Raw genomic sequence first — 27,530 nt, 5'->3', positions numbered from 1 at the left:
AGCATGGAACCACAAATTGGCAAACCGTTGCTCAATTCAGCCACTGCCCGAGATATTTGGGATGCAGTCCGACGGTTATATTCGAGGCGTCAGAACGCATCCCGCCTGTATACTCTACGTAAACAGGTTCATGAATGCAAACAAGGGAGCATGGATGTAACGTCATACTTTAACAAGATGTCTTTATTATGACAAGAAATGAATCTATGTCGGGAGATCATCTGGAATTGGCCACAAGATGGAATTCAGTACTTGAAGATAGAAGAGGTTGAGCGTGTGTATGGTTTTCTTGCAGGGTTGCACCCCAAATTTGATACAGTTCGGAGTCGAATACTAGTCGTGCTCTAGTGAGTGAATCAGTTGAGGGGGCCACACAACCTCAGACACAGCCTCCAGTGACCAACCTGGGTGATTCAAGTACCATATGGATCAGAACAGTTGCTCAATCAGGTAACCCTCAATCTTTTAGTTTCCTTGTTGAAGGGAATGCGTTATGGATTCTAGATTCAGGAGCGACCGATCACTTGACTGGCTCATCCAATCGATTTCTCTCGTATTATCCAAGCTCTGGAAATGAGAGGATTCGAATTGCGGATGGGTCCTTCGCTCCTGTTGCTGGAAAAGGCAGACTGTCACCATTTCAGGGATGAATTCTACAAAATGTCCTACATGTGCCCAAAATTTCTTACAACTTGTTATCAATAAGTAAAATAACAAAATATTTGAACTGTAGAGTTGTCTTCTCACCAGATGCTGCTTTGTTTCAGGACTTGAGCTCGGGGAAGACGATTAGCACTGCCCGATATGACAGAAGCCTCTATTTCCTTTCTGAAGATGCTTCCTCCAGGACCTTGTTTCGGACTAGCCTTTTATCTTCTTTTGCTATGTTAGACAAAGATTATTTATTGTGGCATTTTCGTCTTGGACATCCAAGTTTTCAATATATGCGATATTTATTTCCCCACTTATTCCATAATGTGAATGTTTCTTCGTTATCTTGTCTTGTGATGTCCGTATACGTGCTAAACAACCTCATTGTCTTTTGTTTCTCAGCCTTATAAACCTACCAAGCCTTTCCACCTGATCTACAGTGATGTTTGGGGTCCCTCAAACATCTCTACCCTGTCTGGTAAACGGTGGTTTGTAACTTTCATCAATGATCATACCCGACTTACATGGGTATATCTCCTTGCTGATAAGTCCGAGGTTCTACCTACCTTCAAACAGTTCTATACCACTATAGTAACACAGTTCAACACAAAGATTACCATTCTTCAGAGTGATAATGGTCGTGAGTTTGTCAATCACACCCTCCAGGAATTTCTAGCGTCAAAAGGGATCATCTATCAAAACTAGTGTGCGTATACTCCGCAACAAAATGGGGTGGTTGAACGGAAAAATCGTCATCTCATTGAAGTTGCTCGCTCCTTGATGATTCTAGCGTCTCTCCCTTCATACTTGTGGGGAGATGCGGTTCTTACTGCAGCCCATCTTATTAATAGGATGCCTTCTCGAGTTCTAAAGTTTCAAACACCTCTTGAATGCTTCAGAGAGTCCTGCCAGTCTACCCGTCTTATTCCTGAGGTTCCTCCTCGTGTGTTTAGGTGTACAACTTTTGTTCATACTCATGGTCCATACCGGACTAAGTTTGCCTCATGAGCTCAAAAGTGTGTGTTTGTCGGGTATCCCCTTCATCAGCGAGGCTATAAATGCTTTCACCCATCTTCTAGAAAATACTTTCACTATGGATGTCACGTTCCTTGAAGATAAACCGTTCTTTCCTGTTAGTCATCTTCAAGGGGAGACCACGAGTGAAGAGACTAACAGTTCCACATATTCCGTACCTATTAGCTTCAATCTTGAGCCTAGTCCTAATATTCCTGAACCCAGTCTACCTAGTCTCTGCTCCTGCTATTCCAGTGTTTGTCCTTCCTACTAGACAAGTGTCCTGGATAACATACTATAAGAAGAATCTCAGAAAGGAAACTCAGGAAACCCCTGGTGTTCCATCGGAAAGTATCCAAGCATCGGAACCAGCTCAAGTTTAAGATCCTGTTGTTTCAGAGGAGATTCTTGAAGAGAAGCCTGGGAACATAGAAAATGATAAGAAGAGCTCAGGGAAGGTTGAAATTTCAGGAGGTAATGAGGTACTGGACGATCCTCAAGAAGATGTAGAATTGTCTCAGAAGTCTGATACTAGAGAGAGATCGAAGAAAACTGGCAATTATGATACCACTTTGGATATGCCAATTGCTCTAAGGAAGGGAACCAGGTCATGTACAAAGTACCCTCTGCATAGTTTTCTGACCTATAGTAACTTATCTCCTGATTTTAAGGCTTTCACTACCCAACTGGATGCTCTAGCAATACCTACCAGTGTACATGCGACCATGGAAGTTCCCGAGTGGAAAGCGGCTGTAATGGAAGAAATGAGAGCTCTCGAGACAAATAAGACTTGGGAGTTGGTAGCTCTCCCAAGAGGTCACAAAACAATTGGTTGCAAATGGGTGTTCACAGTGAAGTATAAGTCTAACGGAACGCTCGAGAGATATAAGGCCAGGTTAGTTGCTAAAGGGTTCAATCAGACGTATGAGATTGATTATTCAGAAACATTTTTCCAGTGGCTAAGTTAAACACGATCCGTGTTCTTCTGTTTGTCGCGGTAAATAAAAAATGCCTTCTTGAATGGTGAGTTAGAAGAGGAGGTTTACATGAGTCTGCCTCCAGGTTTTGAAGCTAAGTTTGGGAATCATGTTTGTAAACTCAGGAAGTCCTTATATGGGTTGAAGCAGTCCCTTAGGGTATGGTTTGACAGGTTCATCGTGTTTGTTAAGTCCCAAGGGTTTGTTCAGGGGCATTCTGATCATACTTTGTTTACCAAAAAATCACCTTTAGGGAAGATTGCTGTGTTGGTGGTGTATGTTGATGACATCATTTTATCAGGAGATGACAAGACAGAAATTGCATAGCTGAAAAGGATGGCAGGCGAATTTGAAATCAAGGATCTTGGTAGTCTGAGGTATTTTCTTGGGATGGAAGTGGTAGGATAAAAAGCAGGAATATCTGTATCTCAACGGAAATACACTCTGGACTTGTTGAAGGAAACAGGAATGACTGGATGAAAACCTATTGACACTCCTATTGAGGTCAATGGCAAACTAAAAAGCATTTCGAAAGGAGTTCCTGTGAATAAGGAGAGGTATCAATGCCTGGTAGGAAAAGTGATTTACTTATCTCATACTAGGCCCGACATCTCCTATGCTGTGAGTGTGGTAAGTCAGTTCATGTAGAATCCATATGAGCACATGGAAGCAGTGACTCGAATTTTGAGATACCTGAAGTCCACCCCTGGGAAGGGCTTAGTGTTCAGGAAATATGACACACAGACCATCGAGGCGTATACTGACTCAGATTGGGCCGGATCTGTGACAGATAGAAAGTCAACCTGAGGGTACTGTACTTCTGTGTGGGGAAATTTGGTGACTTGGCGGAGTAAAAAACAAGGTGTAGTGGCCAGAAGTAGTGCTGAGGCAGAGTATAGAGCTACGAGTTTGGGAGTGAAGAAATATGGTTGTAGAAAATTTTGTCTGATCTTCACCAGAGTAGTCCGGGTCCCATGAAGCTGTATTGTGATAATAAGGCTGCCATCAGTATTGCTAATAATCCAGTACAACATGATAGAACCAAACACGTGGAAATTGACAGGCACTTTATTAAAGAGAAGTTAGACCGCGGAGTTATTTGTATTCCTTATGTACCTTCAGTCCAACAGGTTGCAGATGTTCTTACGAAAGGGTTATCGAGACAGATGTTTGAAGCTTGTATTAGCAAGTTGGGTCTTGCCGATATCTATGCCCCAACTTGAGGGGGAGTGTTGAAATATGTTGAATTAGCCCTAAGGGCGTTTTTGTAGTTTACTCTATATTTGCTAAATTAGGTTTTCCCTCATCCTATTTATATCTGAGGTTGGGGTCTCTTGTAAGCATGACATTAAAATAATATAACCTTTTCTATCGTGGTTTTTCTTCTTTGAATTAGGGTTTTCCACGTAAACTCCTTGTGTCGTTTCTTTCCCTTCTATTTCAATATTAACCCCTCCCTGCCCACCTCCATCACCATTGGCCCTCCCGCCACCTTCAGATATTTCCCATATTTCTCCAAAAAAAGGTTACTATTAGCCAGAAGCAAACCAACTTTATCCCTGGTACAAAGCATGTCACGGCTATCATCCCACACCAATCTGATTTTGATACAGATTGTTTTCTCACCAGCCCTATGGTGTGAATAAGGTTCACCCTCCCACATGGCAGGCCCTTTGCAATACGAACAGGGATCACCCTCCCACATGGCAGACCAATGGAATGAATTTGAATGAATTTCTCTCCTCCTCCTCTTCGCACAAGACATCAACCAACAAACACCATTCCTCAATTAGCTGCTTCGGCCCCTTGGCTTGAAGAATGTGGTTTGTGCATCATGACTATTCCTTCTAGGAAAAATAAAAACAAGCTCACTAAGAAGCAAAAGAAGGGTTTACATGAAATCAAGAACTTAAATTGTTCTCTATCTTATGTTAAAAGGCAAAGAATTTGCTTAGGGAGGGCCAACAAACTACATAATGATAGTTTTCTCGTGGAATGTATCAGAGGCCTTAGGTCTTGGGAAAAAGGGTGACTATCAAGCAGATTATCAACGACATCAATCCATCCATTGTCATACTACAAGAAACTAAAAGTCGAGAGACTGACCAATTTTTCATCAAACCTCTTTGGAGTTCTAGAGGTATTGAATGCACTTCCTTGGATGCCATTAGATCCACGGGTGGTATTCTTATTATGTGGAATGCAGCATCCTTCACAGTTTCATCCATAACCAAAGGTGCACGCTCCCTATTCTCTCTTGATTATGGTTTCAATTTTTTGGTTAACAGGTGTTTATGGCCCAAATTATGATTATGAAAAGGATTTTTTCATCCAAGAACTCCATGATCTCTACTGTCTGGTGGATGAAAATTGGCTTATAGGTGGAGATTTCAACCTCATCAGATAGGAAAATACCAACTATTGTAGACCTTCCCGAGTAATGTCGGCTTTCAATACTTTTATTGAAGAACGAGAACTCATTGATGCTTACCAAGACTGATAGATTCCTGTGCACAGAAACCATGATCAACAAATTCAGTGATGCATCTGTCAAAAGACTTGAATGTCCCACTTCAGATCACTTCCCCTTCTCCTAACACTTGGTAAACAACAATGGGGCCCAACACCTTTCAGGCTTGGAAGCATGTGGATCAACCATAACAACTTCCTTCCTTTTGTTGAAGATTGGTGGTACAAACATCTTCTTATTGGTCATCCTGGCCACAGATTCATTATCAAGCTTAAAGGGCTGGAAGTTGCCATTAAAGAATGAAATAAACAGATTTTTGGCAGTATTGCATTCCAGCATGACTCACTGATGAAGGAATTATCCCATATAGACATTGACATTGACAACAGATCCTTCACTGCCGCACACATTGATAGAAGAAATACTATCAAAGAACAGTTTCTCTCCATCAATGCCTTAGAGGCAATCCTGGAGACAGAAATGTAAAACTAATTGGTTTCTCAACGGTGATAGTAACACATTCTTCTACAAATTTGTTGCTGCAAAAAAAAAAAAAAAAAAAAAAAAAAAAAAAAAAAAAAAAAAAAAAAAAAAAAAGGAAAAAGGAAAAGCTGCATAATAGAAATTCTTACTGATCAAGGCAACAGTTTACTTCAAGATAAAGACATTGAAGCCAAATCTATATCTTTCCACAAAAAACTTTTCGCTGAAAAGGAAGGGGACAGATTCTTGCCTCATCCAATGGCCTGGAACCCTATCAATGCCGAACAGAATTGCCTTCTTCAAGCACCCTTTACAGAGGCTGAGATATGGTTGGCTATTACGGCTTTGTGGACCAACAAAACATCAGGCCTTGATGGTTTCACCGTAGAATTCTTTAAAAAATCATATAACATCCTACGAACTTGATTTTGTATAGTTGGAGTTCCTTCTTGTAGAGAGATTCTCCTTTTTTGTGGGCTTGTTTTTTTACGCCCGTGTATTCTTTCATTTTTCTCAAAAATAAAGCCTTTGTGGAAGGGGAAAATTCTGGATGCATTCCCTATTGCCAATGAAATCCTTGTTGAATGGCACTCCAAGAAAAAACAAGGGGTAGCCATCAAATTGGACATTGAAAAAGCATTTGACGAAGTTGATTGGGATGTTTTTGAGGAATTATTGAAATTAAAAGGCTCGGCTCAAAATGGAGGTTTTGAATTATGGGCTGCATCTCCTCTACCAATTTCTCCATAAACATTAATGGCAAACCTCGTGGGAATTTCAAAGCTACTAGAGGCCTTATACAAGGTGATCCTTTATCCCCATTCCTTTTTATTATCATCATGGATTGTCTTGGTAGAATGCTATCTTTGGCAGCAGAAAAGGATTTAATTTGTGGTTATAAAGTGCCTCATACAACCATGAATATCAACTATCTTCTTTTTGCCGATGACGCCCTCCTTTTCTCCACCAACAATGAGGAAAAAATTGAAAACCTCATCAACTTGATTAGCATGTTTGAAGCTGCATCGGGCCTCAACATTAATAGACAAAAATCTGAATGTTTGGGTATCAATTGCGACAACACCTGGGTGGAGACTATTGCATCGAAATTTGATTATAAGGTGGGATGCTGGCCGACTGTATACTTGGGACTTCCTCTCTATGGTAAGCCTTCATCACTGACTTTCCGGCAACCGGTTGTGGACAAGATTACCAAAAGAAAACATTCATGGCAGCACAATCAGCTCTCAAAAAGTGGTAGACTGACGCTATTAAAAGCCACTCTTAGCAGTTAGTCAATCTATTATCGGTCTCTTTTTAAAGTGCCTTCTAAGGTGGTTGAAGACATTGAGAAATGTTCCATAAATTTTTAATGGGCTGGATGCAGGGGAAACAAATTATGTCACCTTACAAAATGGGATAATATCAAGTTTGAATGCAAGAAATTTTTGAGTGTTGTGTGGAAATTATGACCAAAATGCATCTTGGTTTCACTGTTAAGTTATGCCCATCCTGAGGCCCCAAGGCTTTTCATCTGGCTCGTCAGCTCAGAGATCCAGTTGGATGAAATGGTGTCTTCTGTTTTTGGAGCATTGTTTGTTGTGGAGAGGGAAAAAGTGCTTCCATCGAATATCTTCATTAGTGTACCTTATTGGCATTCTTCATTGTTGGTTCAACTTTGATTAGCTTTTTCTAAGCTGTTGTTCGGTTAAAAGAGTGGCTTTGCACCCAGATCTTTAAATTGGACATTTTTCTTATCAGCAGATTCACTCCTTCTCTTTGCTGGTTTTCTAATCTTTGTTCTCTCTGTTTTGTTGATAACAAAAGTTTTCTATTTCTTTTCTATTTCTTCAAGTGCTATTATTGGTTGTATTTCACTTTGTAATTGCTATTTTTTTTTTTCCATTGTAGTTCGAGCATTAGTCTCTTTTTATTTTACAATGAAAAGTATGGTTTTTCCTTTTCAAAAAAAGATTGAACTTTATGAAGGCTTTCTTTTGGAGCCTATGAGAAACTGTAGTCTCACCAATGAAAAGAAGCATGACATGATAAGATATATATATATATATATTCCATCACTCTCTTAACTCTTTTGTAATTATAACTTGCACAATGAACTAGCTTCTTGTAATTACCTCAAATCTATATATATATATATATGGGCTGTTTTGAAATGAAAGGAAAATGAGCTAATTGATTTATAGATATAGCAAAAGTTCACTATCTATCAGTGGTAGACTATGATAGAAATCCACCAGTGTAGGTCTATCAGTGGTAGACAGTGATATTTGGCTATACTTGAAAATATTTTCAGCAGTTTTACCATTTAAAATAATTACCCTACTTATATGTGTGTATATATATATTGCTTAGAGGTAGTTTGTGCAAGGTCAATATTTAAATATTGTGCACTAACTGTTCTTTCATACATTTTCTTAATAAATAAATAATGTGGTCGTTTATCTTTCTTGCTTTAAGAGGGCTTTGGAGGAGAAAAAATTAGCTAGGGAGGAAGCTAAGAATGCTGAAAAATTGGCTATGCAAGCATGTCAAGAAAAGACTGGCATTGTTGAGGTTTATTCAAAGGTAACCATTTGGGATTATGTTGATTTGGTACACTTGTATTATTCCTATTTATTAAAACATATTAAGTTGGTGCTAGAAACAACGTACTTTCCGTCTATTCATGGTTTGTCCACTCCTTGCACCATCTTAGATTTGATTTGACGACTGCTTGTTTTTTGTTAAACAAAACTTCAAATCACAACATTGCCCAATGAATTTTAACAAAAGGGAAAAAATCGTTGATAAAATGGAAAATTGTAATAGAAGTTACAAACGTCTCACATTATTAGAATACAAACAACCCAGCGAAAAAATTCAAGTGACACTCAAAACCCAAATGAAAATCATAATGAGGGGCACACGGAAAAGGTTGAGGGGGCGTTTGGGACATTAATATGGGTTGGGTTGAGTTGTATTTTTAACTCAATTAACTGTTTGGTCCACCAACTTGTTAAAGAACTCAATTCTACCAATTTCAAAAGTGTTCAAGTTTGCACATTTATCGAGGAATTCCATATTCCCTTCTTACTCACTCCTCCAATGTTTTCAATGACTTTACTTTATTGACTACCGTCTACGTCCAACTCTAGTGACATGCTTGGACAACCACCTCCAATAGCCAACTCTAGCGACCATCTCCAACGCTCAAGTTTGATGACTACCTCTGATGTCCAACTCTGACAACAACCATCGTTGGCAATATGCTTCAACGACCACCTCTGACGGACAAACTCCGACAACCACCTTCAATGACTACCACCTTGGACAATCATCTCCAGCGACCACTTTCGCCATCCAACTCTGTGCAACTACCACCTTCGACAGCCAACTTTTACGATCACCTTTGGTAACTAATTCCAACCACCAACTTCATCTATCATCTCCAATGACTAACTCGAACGACCAATTTAGTCGATCATATACTAAAAAAAACCAAAACAGACATTTGGAAAACAACCTTTAACCTTGGCGGACTATATTGATGCACTTGAATCTCATTCATGATAGAGTCTCAACCGAAGTGGGGAATGGAGCCCCACACATTATTTTGGAAAGATCGATGGCTGAAAGAGAATCCTCTTCAGAACAATTCCTTCGCATCTTTGCATTGGCTATCAACAAAAGCTCTTCCATTCAAAACTGCTAGGATGAACAACACGGTTGGCTCCTTCGTTACAGAAGGAACTTTAATAATGAAGAGGTTGAGGAATGGATTAGTCTCATGGATAACACTAATGGGGTTCAATTGAATGCCCAAAAAGATGGTTGGGTTTGGAATCTGGATTGAAAGGGCAAATTCTCTACCAAATCTCAACTCTGGCCCAAGAACTGAACACATCTCATGATGATCATATTACCCCTCTCCAAAAGGAAATTTGGACGGATTTCTATCCCAAAAAAATCAAAATTTTCCTATGGTCACTTAGCCATTGTGCTACTAAAGTATCTAACAAGGTTCAATGTACACTCATTGATAACTTGGTCGGTGAAAGTGTTTTTAAATACAAAATTGAAATGATTAGTTCACAGTGTTAAATAGTTATCTTAATATATTAGTTTAACTTTAATAGAAACACTTGGAGCTTATAGTCAAACCAAACAAACTTGTGTATAAAAACACTTTTGAGAGAAAGTAACCAAACATATTTCTATTTTTATTTTGAACAGTTCTTATAAAAAATGTATAATGCAAATGACTTTTCGAAAAACATTATGCCACTTGTCTAAAAGCTCAACCACTAATGGATACTACCATGATTGTATCTTCTACGCTCCCCACTTCTTTCGCTACTTTGATATCCACTTCGGGCATAAACTTTCATGGCTTTACTATTGGTTTACCTAAAAGGCCTCATGTTAGACGTTGTCACAGGGTTGAATCCCGAGGTGGAATTTTTCGGCCTCTTTCCCGTGCAGCCTGAGGAGGTTTCCTTAGTCAACCTACAAGAACTTGCCCGAAATGCGCACAACACGCTCAAACTCATGATAGCTCCCTAAAGGGTATTTGAACTTCACACACTCACACTTGATCTTGGCTAAACCCTGAACCTCCTTAGGCTGCACAGGAAAATGAGCAAAAAATTCCATGGGATCCAACCTTGTGACACCTCATACCATTGGAGATAATTGTCATCCCTTATATACTCGTGATCATCCAAGCACAAACACCCCTAAAAAGGCCAAGTGTCGACGTCAGACACCAACACGCCACCTGGCATGTCAATTATTTTATTATTAAAGTTTGTGTATGTGTTGAAAATAAAAGGAAGAAGGAAACACAAGATTTACGTGGAAAACCCCAGATTAAGGAGAAAAAACCACGATAGAGATTGATTTTTATTATTAATTCTGATACACAAAATACAAGAGAATAGGCCAAATAAATAGACTAGTGGGAAGCCCTAGGGTACAAACAATTACTAAAATACCCCTAAGGTTACAAGCTGTTTTTCGACACTCCCCCTCAAGTTGGAGCGTAAATATCAATAAGGCCCAACTTGCTGCACAGTAATCAAAGTTTTGTCTCAGTAACCCTTTTATGAGCACATCTGCAATTTGTTGATTTGAGGGAACATAAGGAATGCATATACTTCCGTTGTCTAGTCTTTCCTTGATGAAGTGTCGGTCGGTCTCAACGTGTTTTGTTCTGTCATGCTGAACAGGATTATTTGCAATACTAATTGCTGCCTTATTATCACAGAACAGTTTCATTGGGAGCTCATTGTCTTGATGAAGATCTGACAACACTTTCATCAACCAGATTTCTTCACATATCCCTAAACTCATGGCTCGATACTCAGCTTCCACACTACTTCTGGCCACAACTCCTTGCTTCTTGCTCCTCCAGGTCACCAGATTACCCCAAACAAATGTGCAATACCCAGATGTTGATTTTCTATCAACAATAGACCATGCCCAATGCAACGTTTATCAGACTTCTTGAATATTAACCTCTTACCTGGTGTACTTTTCAGATATCATAGGATGTGCTCAATTGCTGTCATGTGTTCCTCACAAGGGGCTTGCATAAATTGACTAACAACACTCACTGCATATGAAATATCGGGTCTTGTATGAGATAAGTATATCAATTTCCCAACTACCCGCTGATACCTTTCTTTATTAACTGGGACACTGTTACTAGTATTGCTAAGCTTTGAATTATATTCAACCGGGGTGTCAGTAGGTTTGCACCCAGTCATTCCTGTTTCTGTTAGAAGATCAATCGTGTATTTCCGTTGGGACACTGTGATTCCATCCCTTGATCGGGCTACTTCCATTCCGAGAAAGTATCTTAACTTCTCAAGGTCTTTAATTTCAAATTCTTTGGCCATCCTTGCTTTGAGTTTTACAATTTCATCATCATCATCACCGGAGAGCACAATATCGTCAACGTACACAATGAGAACTGCAACCTTCCCTGAAGTTGACTTCTTTGTAAACAGTGTGTGATCTGAGTGCCCTTGGGTATACCCTTGTCCTTTGACAAAGGTGACAAATCTGTCAAACCAAGCTTTCGGAGACTGTTTCAACCCATATAGCGACTTTCTTAGCCGGAAAACTCGCTGTTTGAACTGATCTTCAAACCCGGGAGGAGGATTCATGTAGACTTCCTCCTCAAGTTCTCCATTGAGAAAGGCATTCTTTACATCCAGTTGATGCAGAGGCCAATCTCTGTTAACTGCAACTGATAGCAATACTCAGATAGTATTGAGTTTATCTACGGGAGAGAATGTCTTGGAGTAATCTACCCCAAAGGTTTGAGTAAACCCTTTGGCAACTAACCTGGCCTTGTACCGATCAACAGTCCCATTTGACTTGTACTTTATAGTGAAAACCCATTTGCATCCAACTGTCTTGTGCCCTTTGGGTAGGATCACCTGGTCCCACGTTCCATTTTTCTCTAGAGCCCTCATCTCCTACATAACAGTAGTCTTCCAAACTTCAGTTCCCATTGCTTCCTGTATGTTACTCGGTATCACCCCTGTATCTAAACTAGTGGTAAAGGCCCTAAATTCAGATGACAGGTTACTGTATGTCATGTAACTATGCATAGGGTACCTTGTACATGACCGAATACCTTTTCTCAGGGCTATTGGAAGATCAAGAGAGGCATCATACTCCTTTAGACTGTCAGAATTTCCATTGTGATCAGTAGTCTCCTCTGTCTGGGTTTCATCTTCAGAAATCACCACCTTTTCACCATTATCTCTAGTATCACTCACATTTTCTAGAGCTGTGTCTGAATCGTCATTCACTGTCGTCTTCCCATCTGCTATAGTGGTGTTGTCAGCACCTTTTCCTCCTTTTTCTTCTCTGCACTCGTTAGTCTCAGTACAAGTATCAATCTTATTAATTTCAGGAATACACGTACCTGATGTCGGGTTTGACTCATGGACCGGAGCCGGAGATGCAACACGTGACGCCACTTCCTTCCTGAGATTCTTCCTATAGTATGTTATCCATGGGACTGATTAGTAGGGAGGATAGGACCGACATGTTCGGGAATAGGAGATGACTCCAAGGGAACTGTATATGTGGACCAGTTAGTCTTTTCACTAGATGTCTCCCCTTGAAGATGGCTAACAGGGAAGAAAGGCTGATCCTCAAGGAAGGTGATATCCATGGAAACAAAATATTTACGAGAGGATGGGTGGTAACATTTATACCCACGCTGATGGAGTGGATACCCAACAAAGACGCATTTTTTAGCACGGGGGTAAATTTCGTGCAGTTTGGACCATGGGAGTGAATAAAGGCAACACAGCCAAAAACTCGAAGTGGTACGTCGGAGACTAAACGAGTAGTAAGGTAGGACTCTTTCAAACAATCTAATGGGTTTTGAAAGTTGAGGACTCGGGAAGGCATTCGGTTGATTAAGTGAGCAACAGTAAGGATGGCATCACCCCATAGGTAAGGCGGGAGTGATGTGGATAGCATTAAGGACCTGACAACTTTCACCAAATGACGATTTTTCCTCTCAGCTACTCCATTTTGCTGGGGAGTGTAGGCACACGAACTCTGGTGGATAATCCCTTTGGATGCAAAGAACTCCTGGAAGGAGGCGTTAAAGAATTCCCATTGTCACTTCTCAAAGTACCAATCCTGGCATTAAACTGGGTTTCCACAGTGGCATAAAATGGCTGGAATACAGAGAACACCTCGGACTTATTAGTGAGAAGAAAGACCCAAGTAAGTCGAGTGTGGTCATCTATAAAAGTGACAAACCAGCATTTCCTTGTGGAGGTTGTGGTTGGTGAGGGACCCCAAACATCACTGTGGACTAAAGTGAAGGGTTTGGATGGTTTATAGGGCTGGGAGTGGAAGGAGACACGACTCTGTTTGGCACGAATACACACTTCACACTTTAAAGAAGACATATTAATATTGTGAAATAAATGCGGAAATAAGTATTTCATGTATTGAAAGTTTGGATGTCCTAAGCAGTAATGCCATAACAGAAAATCATTCTCAGAGTTAAAAAAATTTAAGGAGACAAGGCTAGTCCTATAATCATTCCTAGAGGAAGCATCATCAGTCAAGAAGTAGTCCCCCATCGTGTCGGGCAGTGCCAATCGTCGTCCTGAGCTCAGATCCTGAAATAAAACAGAGTCGGGGAAAATACTGCCTGACAATTCAGATCTCTTGTAATCTTACTGATGGATAACAAATTATATGAAATTTTAGGAACATGCAAAACATCCCGCAAAACCAAACCCTCAAACGGAGATAAATGCCATTTTCCTGCAACAGATGCGAACGACCCATCTGCAATCCTAATTTGTTCATTACTAGCACTTGGATAATATGAGAGAAACTGATCAGAGGTACCAGTCAGATGATCTGTCGCCCCTGAGTCAACAATCCAAGGTTTTTTTACTGTTAACACTAATAAGACCAAAAGACTGTATATTGCCTGACTGGGCAATGGTACTGATTCCAACCGTACTCAGGCTAGTCGTATTGTCTGCTGAGGGAAACCTAGGCAGGATATTTTGTAGTGGGTAAAATGGGGAAAGAATTTACTGGGTTTTCAGAGTATACTGGTATGTTTGCTGATAAATCTTGAGTGTTCGTCCCAACAACCGTTCCAAAATCGGCAATCTGCTGTTGGAGATGGGCAAAACGCCGTTGGAGATCATTCGACCCTTGCAAGATAGCTGTACGGACCCGACTGCCGGCGCCATTGGAGCAGATCGCTGGATCGAAGAGCCGGTCGACGTGTTTGGGCAGAAAGTCGGTGCATAAGGTTCGACCAACTTCTCCCAGGTGGACTCGACCTGAGGGCGCTGGGTTCGTCGGCTGGGTCATCGCAACTGTGGTGTGCGGCTAAGTCATCGTGAAAGCGGGCGGCAGAGTCGATCGGCTGTGTCTGGAAAGCCCTGGAGTTGCGCGAGCTTGCGATCGATGGCTTATCGGCTGGGTCATCACGAAATTTCGCAGCGGAATATGCCGGTTGGGTCTGGAGCGCACGGGTATCGTACGACTAAAGATGTGGCGGTTCGGTTGGGGAAGAATCCAACTGGTGTTGGGACGGCTGGGTTGAAGTCCGACAGGATTTCCTCGGCCAAGGATGGGCGGCTGGAGCTAGGTCGGCTAGGGTTGAGGTGTGACATTGATTGGATGATTTTTGGCAATGCATCTTGAAGATACTGTTCCACGGCTTCTCAAACGGCTTTAGTGATGTTAGCATTTATGTTCCCACTAGTTCCAATGGAGTTTTCTAGAGGAGAATCTGGTCTATTCTCATCGATGGTGGCTAGGGTTTCGTTGCCATGCTTTGATACCATGTTGAAAATAAAAGGAAGAAAGAAATACAAGATTTATGTGGAAAACCCTAGATCAGGGAGAAAAAACCACGATAGAGACTGATTTTTATTATTAATTCTGATACACAAAGTACAAGAGAATAGGCCAAATAAATAGACTAGTGGGAAGTCCTAGGGTAAAAAAAATTACTAAAATACCCCTAGAGTTACAAGCTGTTTTTCGACAATATGCGACACCGCAGGACATGGCCAGACATGGCTTCAAAAGCCTCCTGGACATGGCAAACAACCTTTTTTTATCTTTTTTGGCTTCTTCAACGTCTTCTTCAAGAAGAAAGGCAGAGAAGAAAATAAAAATAAGAATAAGAAGAGTAATAACTAGATGGGAAAAAAGAACATGAAAAAGGAGATGAGTCGGGAGGAGAAGAAAAATGGATAGAAGAGGAAAAGATGTATGAAAAGAAGTAAACAAAAATTAAAATTAAGAACAAGGACGACATATGAAAAGACGAGACTGTATTTCTAGAAGCATTAAATGACTGCATGCAAACTGCCATTGCATGCTGTCAAATCTGGCAGCCAAATGGCATTCTTCCTCCAATTGTTGATACTTGCTTGGCTAATTTTTAACATATCTAGAAATATTGTTCCATTTTGTTTAAAATATTAAATAGTTTTGTTAATATTTTTATTTATAAAAGATTGAAGATTTTATTTATTTATTTAAAATTGTAATGGCTATGTATAATATTTTTTAATTATTCTTTTTTTTCATTTTCTTAAATCTATTTCTGCTTTTATTTTTTTCTCTCATCTGTGTTTTTTTCCTTAAATATAATTCTGTTTTTTATTTGTTATGACTTATGATGTTGGATTGTTGGTCATCTTATCTATTGTATTTTTCATGAATTGTATGGTTGTTATTTTGATGTCTTTAAAGGTAATATTTCACAGTTTGTTTATATGCCTAACATATATTTTTATTTAAAAAAATATGTGTTACCGACGTGTTGGTGTAGTGTCGTATTCATTTCGTATATTAGTGTTTATGCTTATTAGTCCAACACCAACGTACATGCACAATAAATCCTAACCTACAATTATTTATTTATTTTTTTTTTTGTGTGCATATTACACCCTACATTCCATTAATGTGAAAGTATATTGTAATTTTGTTATTGGTAAGAAACAAGAATATATTTTGTCCACCTCAAGTAAAATGGCTACATGTGAAAATTTGTAAAATATATGTGAAGGTTTGAAGTTCACATCTCAAAAGTGTTAAAATTTTGGAGAAATATGTATGCAATTGAAGGATTCAACAAAAAGTTAAAAGCAAACAAAAATAACCATAAGAAAATCATATTTTTTTAAATCACAAAAAACTGCACCAGGTACCCCTGACTTACTCAACTTTGCATTCCAAACACAAACTTCCTAACTCCATAGAGATATTAACTCTAGACTTCAAAACTTAATTTAGTGCCTCAAACAACCCCGCTTCAGTCATCTGAGTCATTGACAACCACTCTCCGTTTTGTATTCATTCGACCTGAGGCAAAAGATATCTTTTTTTAAAAAGAAAATAAAGAAACAAAATCTTTCATTGATATAATGAAAAGTGTATAAGGTTCAAAATACAATAATATAGAAACTAAAATAAAAGTTCAACTAAAAGATATAAACTAAATTAAGCCAAGAATATGAAAGCATTCCAATTCAAGCAAATATCTTAAATAGAATAATTAAAGAAAATCTTTGAATGGGAACACCAGGATGCAAGTAGACGAGCTAAATCCATGCGAAAAGACAGAGAAAGGGCTTTATCAAGAAAAACTTGTTGATTTCTTTCAAACCATATCTAGCTTTCATTGCATTGGACCATAAGATTTGAGAAGTATTTGCCAAAAGAAGGCCCATCAAGTGCTGAAGAATATTGTCCCGAAAAGACACTCAGAGAAAAAATGTTGCAAGTTTTCACTTTGAGCCAAATATAGAGGGCACATCGAGGGAGAGACAATGTTGTTGCAACTTGTGTTGTATGGTGGCAGCACAATTAAGAGAACCGAATAGCATAGTCCAAATGAGAACATTAATTCTTTTTGGACTTTTGGACTTCCAAAGTGCTTGATAAACAACTTTATCTAATTGGGAAATCACCGTTAGATGCTTAAATAAAGAATTAACCGTGAAGCATCCGGAGGGAGATAGCACCCAGGTTGTAAGGAGTTCAAACAACACAATAGTTGCTGAAAATCAGAAATTTCCGCTTCTTTTAGAAAGCCTTCCGAAAATAATATGCCAAGAATTAATATTTCCATCCTAATATTCAAAGACAGTACCACTAGGAAATAAAGCAACTCGATACAACTGGGGAAACAATGCTTTGAAGGAAAGATCCGAAACCCAGCTATCCAGCCAAAATCTGATTCACCTTCCATTTCCCAACTTGAAAGCGGCTAGGGATTCAACTTTCAGGGGCCCCACTCCGGGTGGTGGGTGTCCAGCTTGTTCCGCTTCTCGGCAAAGAAATCCTCAAGGCCAAGTTTTGGATATATAAATCCAAGGACTTCTCAATTTGGGAAAATATGTATACAATTGAAGGATGCAAGCTAAATTTTCCTTGTACTTTATCTTTTTCTACATTTTGTTTAAGAATATTATTACTAGTCTTTCATTGTAGAAAATCTATAGACTGTGTATACATGTTAAGAGATCAGGGTTATGGACTCAACATTGATATGAAATCTTTGGTAGTTTAAAAGAAAATGCTGTTGATGGCTTCATGAATTATTGGCAAAACATTTTCAGGTTTCCAAGAAAATGTTGAAGCACCTTTCCCTGATGCAGACTATACACGAACAGGTTTGAATGTGCAAATAGCACTGTTGAGGTCATGAAAAAATTTTATTGGCTAAGACATGGGCACTTTTTCTAATAGGTGAACTCTGCTAAATCGGTTGAAAGAGAATTCAAGGCCTTAAAAGTTAAGCTAAGTGATGAGGAAGTTCAAGATAAATCGCTCCAGGTCAAATTGGTTGAACTTCAAGCAAAAGGTGGTTAGGTCTATTTCATTTATACCCATCTAACAGTGATTTGATTTTATATTTTTAAAAATTAAGCTTATAAAATCTACGTATACCTACAATTTTTTTCGTCTCTATCACATTTTTACTCTTGAAATCCTACCTAAACACAATTTTATTTTTTAGTTTTTTTTAATATGTTGGCTATGATTTTAAGAGTAGATAAGAGAAATAAATATAATTTCTAAAAACTAAAAAGCAGATTGTTACCGAAGCAGTTAATTTTAATTTATTGTTAGTGTAGAATGGAGACTTTACTTCATTGGTGTACTGCTTTTCTTGCGTTTATTCTTCTCTGTTTTCTATTCCTCTTCAGTGCACCAGTTGAAAGATTTAGTAACGCAGACAGAGAAGGATAGAGATGTGAAATGTGAGGAAGCTACAAAAGATTTGAATGGCGTGAGGTCTCATGTTGAATCTATGAGGCATGATCTAGAGCAAAGGCAAAGAAATGTTGAAGCAGTGTTCATGGAGGTTTCTTCTTCAGTCCTAGCTTTTACAATGAATCCAGTCTAGTCAACTTACTCATGCCAGGAATTCTCTTTTTCTTGTTTTACTCTTCATGTTGGTGGCAGGTTGATGTTCTGACTTCAAAAACAAATTCCGTAAGACAATCTAGTGTTCTCAAGCAGCAAGAACTACTGAATAAATGCGAGAGTATTATAAAAGAGGTGAAAGCCACAATTTCATCTGTTTAATTTCATGATTCTGTCTATTTTCCTTCTCCAATAAAATAAAATAAAATAATGATCTTGCCTATTTTTATTTATATTTTTAGAAAATGGAAAACAGAAAATCAGATTTTTGTTTTCTTTTGTTTTAAAAAACTATGTATGGTTTAGGAAATATTTCTCAACAATAATTTATATGATATAGTTACCAAACATGTATCATATATGTTTCTCAGAAATTGAAAACAATTAATAGTGAATGAGAAATGATGACTACAAGTAATTGTATGTTCTGTTTTTCTTTTATATTTGCTGAGTTGAATGTGCAGTTAAATCGTTGTGAATATATTAATTGCAGTTTCACCAGTATACAAACTTAATTGGGGCGTTGATGGAAGTGGAGGCAAAAGAGGAAGAGGAAGAGGAAGAGGAAGAGCGGACACATTTCAGTGGATGATATTCGTTGTCCATTGTAAAGGTAAATTTCTAGCAATATGTAGTCTACTGCTTTTCATTAAGAATCTGAGCTTTTGCATCAATCCATATATGTAATCCCTTCTTTCAGCTTTTACATGTTCACTATGTACCATTAATTATAACAAATCAGCTCGTGTAAGAATCGTGTCACTTACATATGCCAGTAGTGCCTCAAATTGTAAATTCGAAGATATTTTTACTGTCAGTTTGGCATTACATTACAACAGGTGAAAATTACGACAAATTATTTAAAACTATTTGTTTATATTGTACTTCAAACTTAAAAGGGTTTGAACAAAAATAATAATAATAATAATTGTTAAAATATGTTGCATTAGCCATAAGGGCATATTTGTAGTTTACGCTATATTTACTAAATTAGGGTTTCCCCTCATTCTATTTATATCTGAGGTTGGGGTCTCTTATAAGTATGACATTAAAAGAATAAAATTTTTCTATCGTAGTATTTTCTCCCTGGATTAGGGTTTTCCATGTAAACCTTGTCTTGTCTCTTTTTTTTTCTATCTTTCAATAATAATATAATAATTCAGAAGTGTTTTAAAATCGAAATCTTTTTTTGGAATCTTAAAAATACCTGAAAACATGGAATAAATGCGGACAAGTATTTCATCTAAAAGCACTAAGACTACAGTCATCTCAAATTCCCTTTTTAAGTTTGCTAATAGAAACTGAGTTGAAGGTTAAGCTGTTGATTGTGTATTTGACGAGTGGGTAAATATGTGATATGAATTTAATATTAATTTTATTGTTGAAGTGGTTTAGGGTCTGTTTAGTAGGCAGAATTAAAATAGAGATTTGAAAATGTATTTTATATTTTCAGATATGTTTGATAGCAGATTTAGAAATTGGACTTTAATTTAAATAATTGGTTTAAATGTGTTTGTATTATATTTATATAGTATAAAATTAGTTGTAGTTACTAAATATTAGATTGACTATAAATCATTATTAATTAATTTTGAACATGTACATAATTTGTAATACATTATATGATATATATTTTTATTTTTAAAATTATAGATTGAATTTATAACATGACATGAATTGTTATTTTCATAACTTGTATTGGATCACAGAATTCAAAAACATTTTTTAGGTTTGAATTGTGATTTTCCTCTCTTTCTTCTTTACCTCCAGCAAAGCTTACCACCACCGTCTGTCGACCACCCCAACAACCACAATCTCTCTCCTTTCTAGTCGCCACCTTGGATTTGTATAATTGTGATTGAAAGGGAAACTCAGGTCTGAACCCCACTGTACCTCCCATCGACTCGATCCCTCTGTATTTCAACTTAGGAAATAGTTGTAAACCCACTCATTACCACTACCATTATGAAACGCTCCCTCGTAGAAATCACCATTGCCAATTGCCATAGAGCTCTGCGCCTTTGATAATTTTTTTCCTGCTTTTGGGCGTTGTCTGAAAGTTTATTTATAGACTTATATTCAACCTGACCCATGCATTGTTTTAGGGTTTTAAGATCTAGAGATTGGAATTTCGAGGTGCTATTTGGGATTTCGATTATTTTTAGGATTATTTTTAAATATAGGAAAATGAACCAAAATATTTACATATTGCAATAGAGTTTGTGTGTCTTTGTTGGTGGAACGTGATTGTTTGAATATACGTGTGTTTTAAGCTATTTTCCACTTATGACTGTTCGAATGTAAGTGGCTTAAGTCCAATAGGTGCACTTGATGTTGATGGGACGTGCTTGGTTGGGTGGGGGTGGTTACACATCAAACCAGTGCATCATTCGTGTATGGGTACGATCCGTGTATAAACTTGTAATAGTCATATGAAAATTTGAAAGACCATAAGATTTGAAAAAATTACCTATAAGGAAATGCAAACTAAATCACTTGGAGTTATTGATTCATTGGTGCATTTTTGCATGTTGTTTTCATGAACCTCTTTCCTTTTATGTTTGCCTTCATTTTTACCTATTTGTTTGTAACTTAAAGAATTATAACGTGTGCTTTGTTATGGAATATTGGAGTTTTGTGGTGGTATTATATAATGATCCATTATTGTTACATTCTTGAAAATGATTTTCAGGTTTTTTAAGTTCACTAGAATCTAAGAAAAATACAAAAAGTTCTTCACAAGTACATTCTTTAACTTCTCGCCAAAATCCTATATTCTTTATCGATTTCTTTGACTTAATATGGTCATACAGCCGGTGGAAAAAAATTATTTACTATATATTCTACCTATTTATTAAATCTCATCTTGGTCTTATTAATTAAGTATATTTTGAGACTAATATTGGATTGAAAGGTTTTTTAGAATGTAGTAAATCAGTCTAATTTTTTATAATATTTTGGAAAGGTACACAAAAAGAAGTTAATTAGAAAATGACATTTAGTAAGAAAATGAGAAAGTATTTAGAGAGAGACAAAATTAGTGAAAAAGAACAACTTGAGAGAAACTAAGTTAGAATGATACAAAAATTTTAACTAAAAAATATTAGGGAGAATAACAGAAAGAATTTGAAATATTAAAAAAAAACAAAAAAACAAAAAAAAACTTATGAGCAAATTTTATAGAGGAAAGTCTGTGACATGAAACAAAATTTTATGATAGGCGAAAAGTATAGTATATATAGACATAAGATCAATTCTCATTTTAAAGTTGTTTTTTTTATAATAAAATATGTTGGTGTCTACCTTATATATAGTTAAAAATAATTTATTTTACTACTTTTAAATGTTTAAGATCATAAAAATTAAATTTAGATATTATTTATTTGTCACAAGTAAAATCTTATATAAAAATTAAATACTACTTGACAAGGAAATAAGTAGCAATGAAGTGAGTTAGAGCTAAAAGATTTTAAGAATGATTAAATATCTGCTTCCAAACTAAGTTTTCAAACCAAAATGAAGAGTTGCAATTCTCCATGCATTAAAAGACACATTTTCACCCAAGAATCGTTGTGAATCTGAAAATCCAGATTCAACTACACATTTAATGAATATGTACTAATTTAATTTCATGTATTTATATTTATGATAGTTGAAGGGGTTCTAGATGAATTTAGATAATATAGGCGAAAGGTTGTGTCATTTCATAGTGTCTTTTTAATTAGTATAAATACTTAAGTACTTTTGTTATTTGAAGGAAGAACTGGATTTTGAATGAATTTTTATAGAATTGAATTTCTCAAGGTTTATGCTTTCTTTGTATTCTTGTGTTAGAATGCATGTTATAGAACTTTTAATCTAGTCCGATCAATTCAATTATGAGAGTTCGAAACCTTGGAACAAGTTATCATTTTTTTTTAATCTTTGATCAAATCTTTCCAAGCCAAGTTTATTTTAATTTTCTTGGGGTTGTTATCAATTTGTTCATTGAAGTTATTCTTATTATCGTTGTGGGAGGTCACTTTAGCAAAGGAGAGTTCTAAAATATAATTAAAATAGTTTCCTTTATAATCTAGTTAAGTTTATAATCGCGGTTGTTTCCGCCCGATCTTTCTGTTTGGGGGTAAGTTTTGGTTTCTTTTGATAGCCCATCGTCATTAGTTATTCTTGGGCCAAAGCTAATTTACCCATGGAATTTTGTGGTTGGATTCAGGAACTTGTGGTGGTGAAGGAAGTTTCCAAGCGGAGTGGAGGTTCGTTTTAGGGCAGGTTGGTATCCTTAGGTAAGTGGATGCAGTTTTAATGCTTTTGTAGGTTGGGTTATGCTACTGTATTTTGTGTCAAACCGTTGTTGTGGTTGTGTGGCCAGGTTGGACGGTTCATTTGGAGAATTGGGGGTTCGTTCAAGTGTGTGGGTTTTATTGTTTTCATGATTGTATTTAATTTCCTCGTGTCAAACTTAGGTAAGCGGTTTACTAATGGTTTGCCCTCGAACCTAAGCATGCTTACCACTGGTTCTGTTTGGAATGAAATATCTTGATATGTCTGTATATGGATGGATGAATTGTGAACGGTTATGTAGTCTTCGCATGTTTTATGATGTTGGATGAATGCTTATGTCTGTATGAGATTTCAGTGACTATTAGTGTTGCCATTGGGCTATGCACATTGCATGTTGTGAGTCTTCGGGCCCGCACCCTATGCTTATGTACGATGTTCTTGAGGCCACTACTTATGAAAGCGTGTCTTCGGGTTTGCCCCTTATGCCTATGCCTATGCGTACGAATTGTTACTTACAAGAGAGATCTGTGACCTGGCCATTTGGACGAATTGTTACTTCCACACTTAGTTTCATGTACTAGTGTCTGGTTTAGGAGTCAGGCATTTTAAAATCTTATGAAATATTTCTTGATTTTATTTTAAAGTTGGGTTAGGGGTACCCCGAACGGTATTTTCAGATTTTCCCTTCTTTGCTTATTTGAGCTTTATTTAATGAAATAAAAATTTTATCGCTTTTATTTAATTATTCTTCGAGAAAATGTATTGCCAAGTCTATGCATGCATAAAGTAGCGTCCTAGAAACATACTAGAAATTTAAGGTCATTACACGATAGTTGACTAAAGCTAGACGATCGTGTAAAAAACAGCTGAGGAGCTAAACGATCGTATAGACGATTGAACGCAGAGCTAAACAATCGTGTACACGATACTTTAGCAAAATCTAAATGGTCATAGAGGTAAGAAGAAAAGACACTGGAGTTTAAGTGGTTCGGCAAAAGGCTAGTCCACTGTGCAAATTGGGAGGTCCTCTTTTATTACTCTTCAAAGTATTACAGAACAAATGTCTTGCTCTCTCGATTTCTTATTCACTCTTCCATTAATCTCACATTCTTTTCCTTTATATATGGGCAGGCAATTCGGTCAACGATGAAGCTATGGTGGTTACAAAACTTAATAGAAATAGGTTGACAACGGTTCAACTGCCAGCTGCACTTCTTGATTTCGAGTCTTTTTGTAACAATCTCCATCTTTATAAGCATCCAGAGTTCCTTCCCTCTTTGCTTCATTGAGTTGACTTGAGTTAACATTTTTCAAGTAACTCGAACTCGAGAAGGTCCAAGCATCTGCCAAACTTGTTTAATGGAACAGTTTTGGTTAGCATATCAACTGAATTACTAGAGGTATGAATCTTCACTACCTCAACTCCCCTTTCTCAATCTATTGTCTAATGAAATGATATTTAAGATCAATATGCTTGGTTCTGTTGTGAAACTGTTGGTTCTTAGATAGGTATATTGTGCTCTGGTTATCACAGTAGATTCCGACTTTTGTTTGTTTTATGCCGAAATCGTTTAGTAAACCTTTCAGCCACAAACCTTCCTTTACAGCCTCCGACGATGTGATGAACTTAGCCTCTGTTGTGGAAAGGGCCATAATAGGCTACAAAGTAGCTTTCCAACGGATCAAATTGTTCCCCCATAGGAAAACATAGCCTGGTAGGGAACATCTTTTGTCCAATTCCCCTGCATAGTTTGCATCTACATAACCATAAACTTCACCATTGGATAGCTCATTTTGTCTATATAAGACTCTTGCCTCCTTGGATGAACATAGATACCTTAGTATCCACTTGACTGCCTCCCAATGTCTTCTACCAGGGTTTGCCATGTACCTACTGACGATACTTGTTGCATAGGACAAGTCCGGTCTTGTAGAAGTCATAAGATATATAAGAGATCTCACTACTTGGGAATAAGGGACAACCTTCATATGGTTCAAATGCTCTTCATCTGTGCTCTTTGGACTATTGGCAGCTGAAAGCTTGGAGTGAGGTGCAAGAGGAGTACCTATTGGCTTAGCATTTTCCATCTTGAACCTCTGTAATATCTTTGAACAATATTCAGATTGATTAACAAGTAATCTGCCATGTTTTCTGTTCTTTCGATCTCAATGTCTAGAATCCTCCTTGACTCCCCTAAGTATTTCATATCAAATTCTTTCTTAAGAAGCATTTTTTTCACTTGCCTCAATTCTTCTTTGGATCTCCCGGCCAGCAGCATGTCATCTACATAGAGAAGTAGATAGACCAGTTTCTTAAAGCTACTAGAATTTGTGTAAACACACCAATCATATGAGCTCCTTTTGAACCCCATCTTGGAGATCACCTCATTATACCTCTCATACCAGCATCTTGGTGATTGTTTGAGGCCATATATGGACTTGTTCTACAAACACACTAGGTCTTCTTCTCCACTTTTCACATAGCCTTGAGGTTGCCTCATGTAAATTGTCTCATTCAACAGCCCATGTAGGAAGGCTGTCTTTACAGCCAATTGGTCTAACTCCAAATCCTTTTGCACAACTAGGGAAAGAAGCAAACGGATGGAAGTATGCTTCACAACTGGATTAAACACCTCATTGTAGTTAATGCTTTCCTTTTGAGTGAACCCCTTAGCAACAAGTCTAGCCTTGAACCTTGACTTTTGCACACTTGGAATCTCTTCTTAGTAAATCTATTTGCATGAGATAGGTTTATACCCTTTAGGCAAAGGTACTAGTCTCCAAGTGTCATTTTGATTGAGGGGCTTCATTTCATCATTCATAGCCTCAATCCATTGCTTAGCATCTGGGCTATTTGTTGCTTCTTCAAAGCTGGAAGGTTCATTATTACTCAAAGAAATGATAGCACTCAATGCTATACTAGCAAAATCAGACTCTTGGTATCTTGCTGGTGGTACAATTATTCTTCTAGGTCTATCTCTTGCCAATGAATAGTTGTGTAAGTCCCCATATATCTCAACTTGATCACTTGACACATGCTCACTGGTTTCAGCAGCCTCATCACCTTCTAACTCTAGGTTTTGAGAGGAAGTAAAAGCTTCATGATCATTTTGAAGCTCCACCTCAAATCTAGTGCTACTAGTCTTTGACATTGTAGAAGATGGTTGTTCTGACATCATGAACATCTCATTTTCTCTAAAAACCCCATCTCTACTGTTCACACACTTCTTTTCAACTGGATGCCACAACCTAAAGCCCTTTACTCCTGGTGTAAAGCCTAAGAACATGCACTTTACAACCCATGGTTTCAACTTCCCTTGGCTTCGGTGCACGTAGCCAAACACTTTTAAGTGTTCCAGGTTAGGTGGCTGCCCTGTCCACCTCTCTTCAGGAGTCTTCAGCTCTATTGATTGATGAGGACATCTATTAAGAGTGTATATGGTGTAGGAGACAGCTTCAACCCAATATTTTTCAGGCAACAAGGCATTGAACAGCTGACATCTTACTTTTTCCAGCACTGTTCTATTTAAGCTTTCAGTTACTCCATTTTGTTGAGATGTGTACCTCACGGTTCTATACCTTACTATGCCATGCTTCTTGCAAAAAAAATTGAACTCCTCTCCACAAACTCTGAACCGTTATCAGTTTTCAAATGTTTAATTTGTTTAGAGGTATGTTTCTCAATCAAGGTCTTCCATTTTTTAAATCTATTAAATACTTTATTTTTGGATTTTAAAAAATAAACTCAACTCTTCTTTAAGTAGTCATCTACAAATGAAAGAAAGTACCTTGCTCCACAAAGAGATGGAGAGTGAGTTGGTCCCCACAAGTCTGAATGCACATATTCAAGGTTTTCCTTTGAAGTGTGTTGTCCTTTGGAGAATTGTTGTCTTGTTGCTTTGCCTAATATACAATGTTCACAGAATTTAAGGCTATCTCCAACACTCTTGGTAGAATTCCCTGTTTATATAGCACTTTCAGCCTCCTCACACTGATATGAGAAAGCGTTTTGTGCCACAAGTCATCTTTAGTAGGTTCCACATCAGTTGCTAACAAAGTCGAGTGTGTCATTTGAAGGATCTCTTACCGAATAGTTCCATAAGCACGTTTAGATCACTCTGATCTCACAGTGATCGAAATACAATAATAAACATTCATACGTATAGTTATGCAAACAAATCCTAATTAACGGCATGCTATAAACAAGACATAACAAGGGAGAGAGTGTCATATCAGTTGAAGACAATCTTCAATCTTTGGAACTCAACGCAGTGGAACCCTCCACCCGATCAACCAACGCCCAACAGCAGCATCGACTACAGCAGCACGAACAACCGCACGAACACGAACGTCGCGGGGACGACACCACCAGAAAAGAGCCCCGGGTATTCTCGGAGTGAAAACCCAAAGTGTGGTCTTTGGTGAATTTGGTAGAGGAAAGAGAAAATCCAGATCGTGTAGGTGATAAGCAAGTGGGAGAGAAAAATGTGCTATCGTATAGCACGATGCTTATTGTTTAGGAGACACTACACGATCGTGTAGGTTGTACTGAACGGTCGTTTAGGAAATGGTATACGATCGTTTAGCAAACTTGACACACACTATGATCGTTTAAAGAAACTATATGATCGTGTAGGAACTAGTGTGCGATCGTTTAGGCGGGAGGAGGACGATCGTTTAGGCGGAGAAGGACTATC

General features: G+C 37.7%; 1 protein-coding gene across 10 annotated transcripts in view; it reads left to right on the top strand.

The window, feature by feature from the left end:
* Window positions 1–27,530, top strand: part of LOC120069766 (kinetochore protein NUF2 homolog) — an 89,352-nt gene that overhangs the window by 54,686 nt on the left and 7,136 nt on the right. For 2 of the 10 annotated variants that reach the window (XR_005479674.1, XR_005479681.1), the window contains 8 exons: window positions 8,074–8,181; window positions 17,742–17,795; window positions 17,872–17,986; window positions 18,333–18,490; window positions 18,592–18,687; window positions 19,046–19,165; window positions 22,766–22,835; window positions 22,922–23,197. Coding sequence is in view for 2 of the 10 variants with exons in the window: in XM_039021564.1 (XP_038877492.1) it covers window positions 8,074–8,181; window positions 17,742–17,795; window positions 17,872–17,986; window positions 18,333–18,490; window positions 18,592–18,687; window positions 19,046–19,144 (630 nt within the window). In the remaining 8 variants the exon portion in view is untranslated. Of the gene's footprint in view, window positions 1–8,073; window positions 8,182–17,741; window positions 17,796–17,871; window positions 17,987–18,332; window positions 18,491–18,591; window positions 18,688–19,045; window positions 19,419–20,322; window positions 20,603–20,874; window positions 20,953–22,765; window positions 22,836–22,921; window positions 23,198–23,964; window positions 24,234–27,530 lie in introns of those variants that run through there. The other 8 variants (XR_005479678.1, XR_005479675.1, XR_005479679.1 and 5 more) reach the window with 8 other exon arrangements.

The sequence above is a fragment of the Benincasa hispida genome, unplaced genomic scaffold, assembly GCF_009727055.1.
Source record: "Benincasa hispida cultivar B227 unplaced genomic scaffold, ASM972705v1 Contig587, whole genome shotgun sequence".
Taxonomy (NCBI): Eukaryota; Viridiplantae; Streptophyta; class Magnoliopsida; order Cucurbitales; family Cucurbitaceae; genus Benincasa; species Benincasa hispida.
This window is presented reverse-complemented; position numbering and strand designations above follow the sequence as displayed.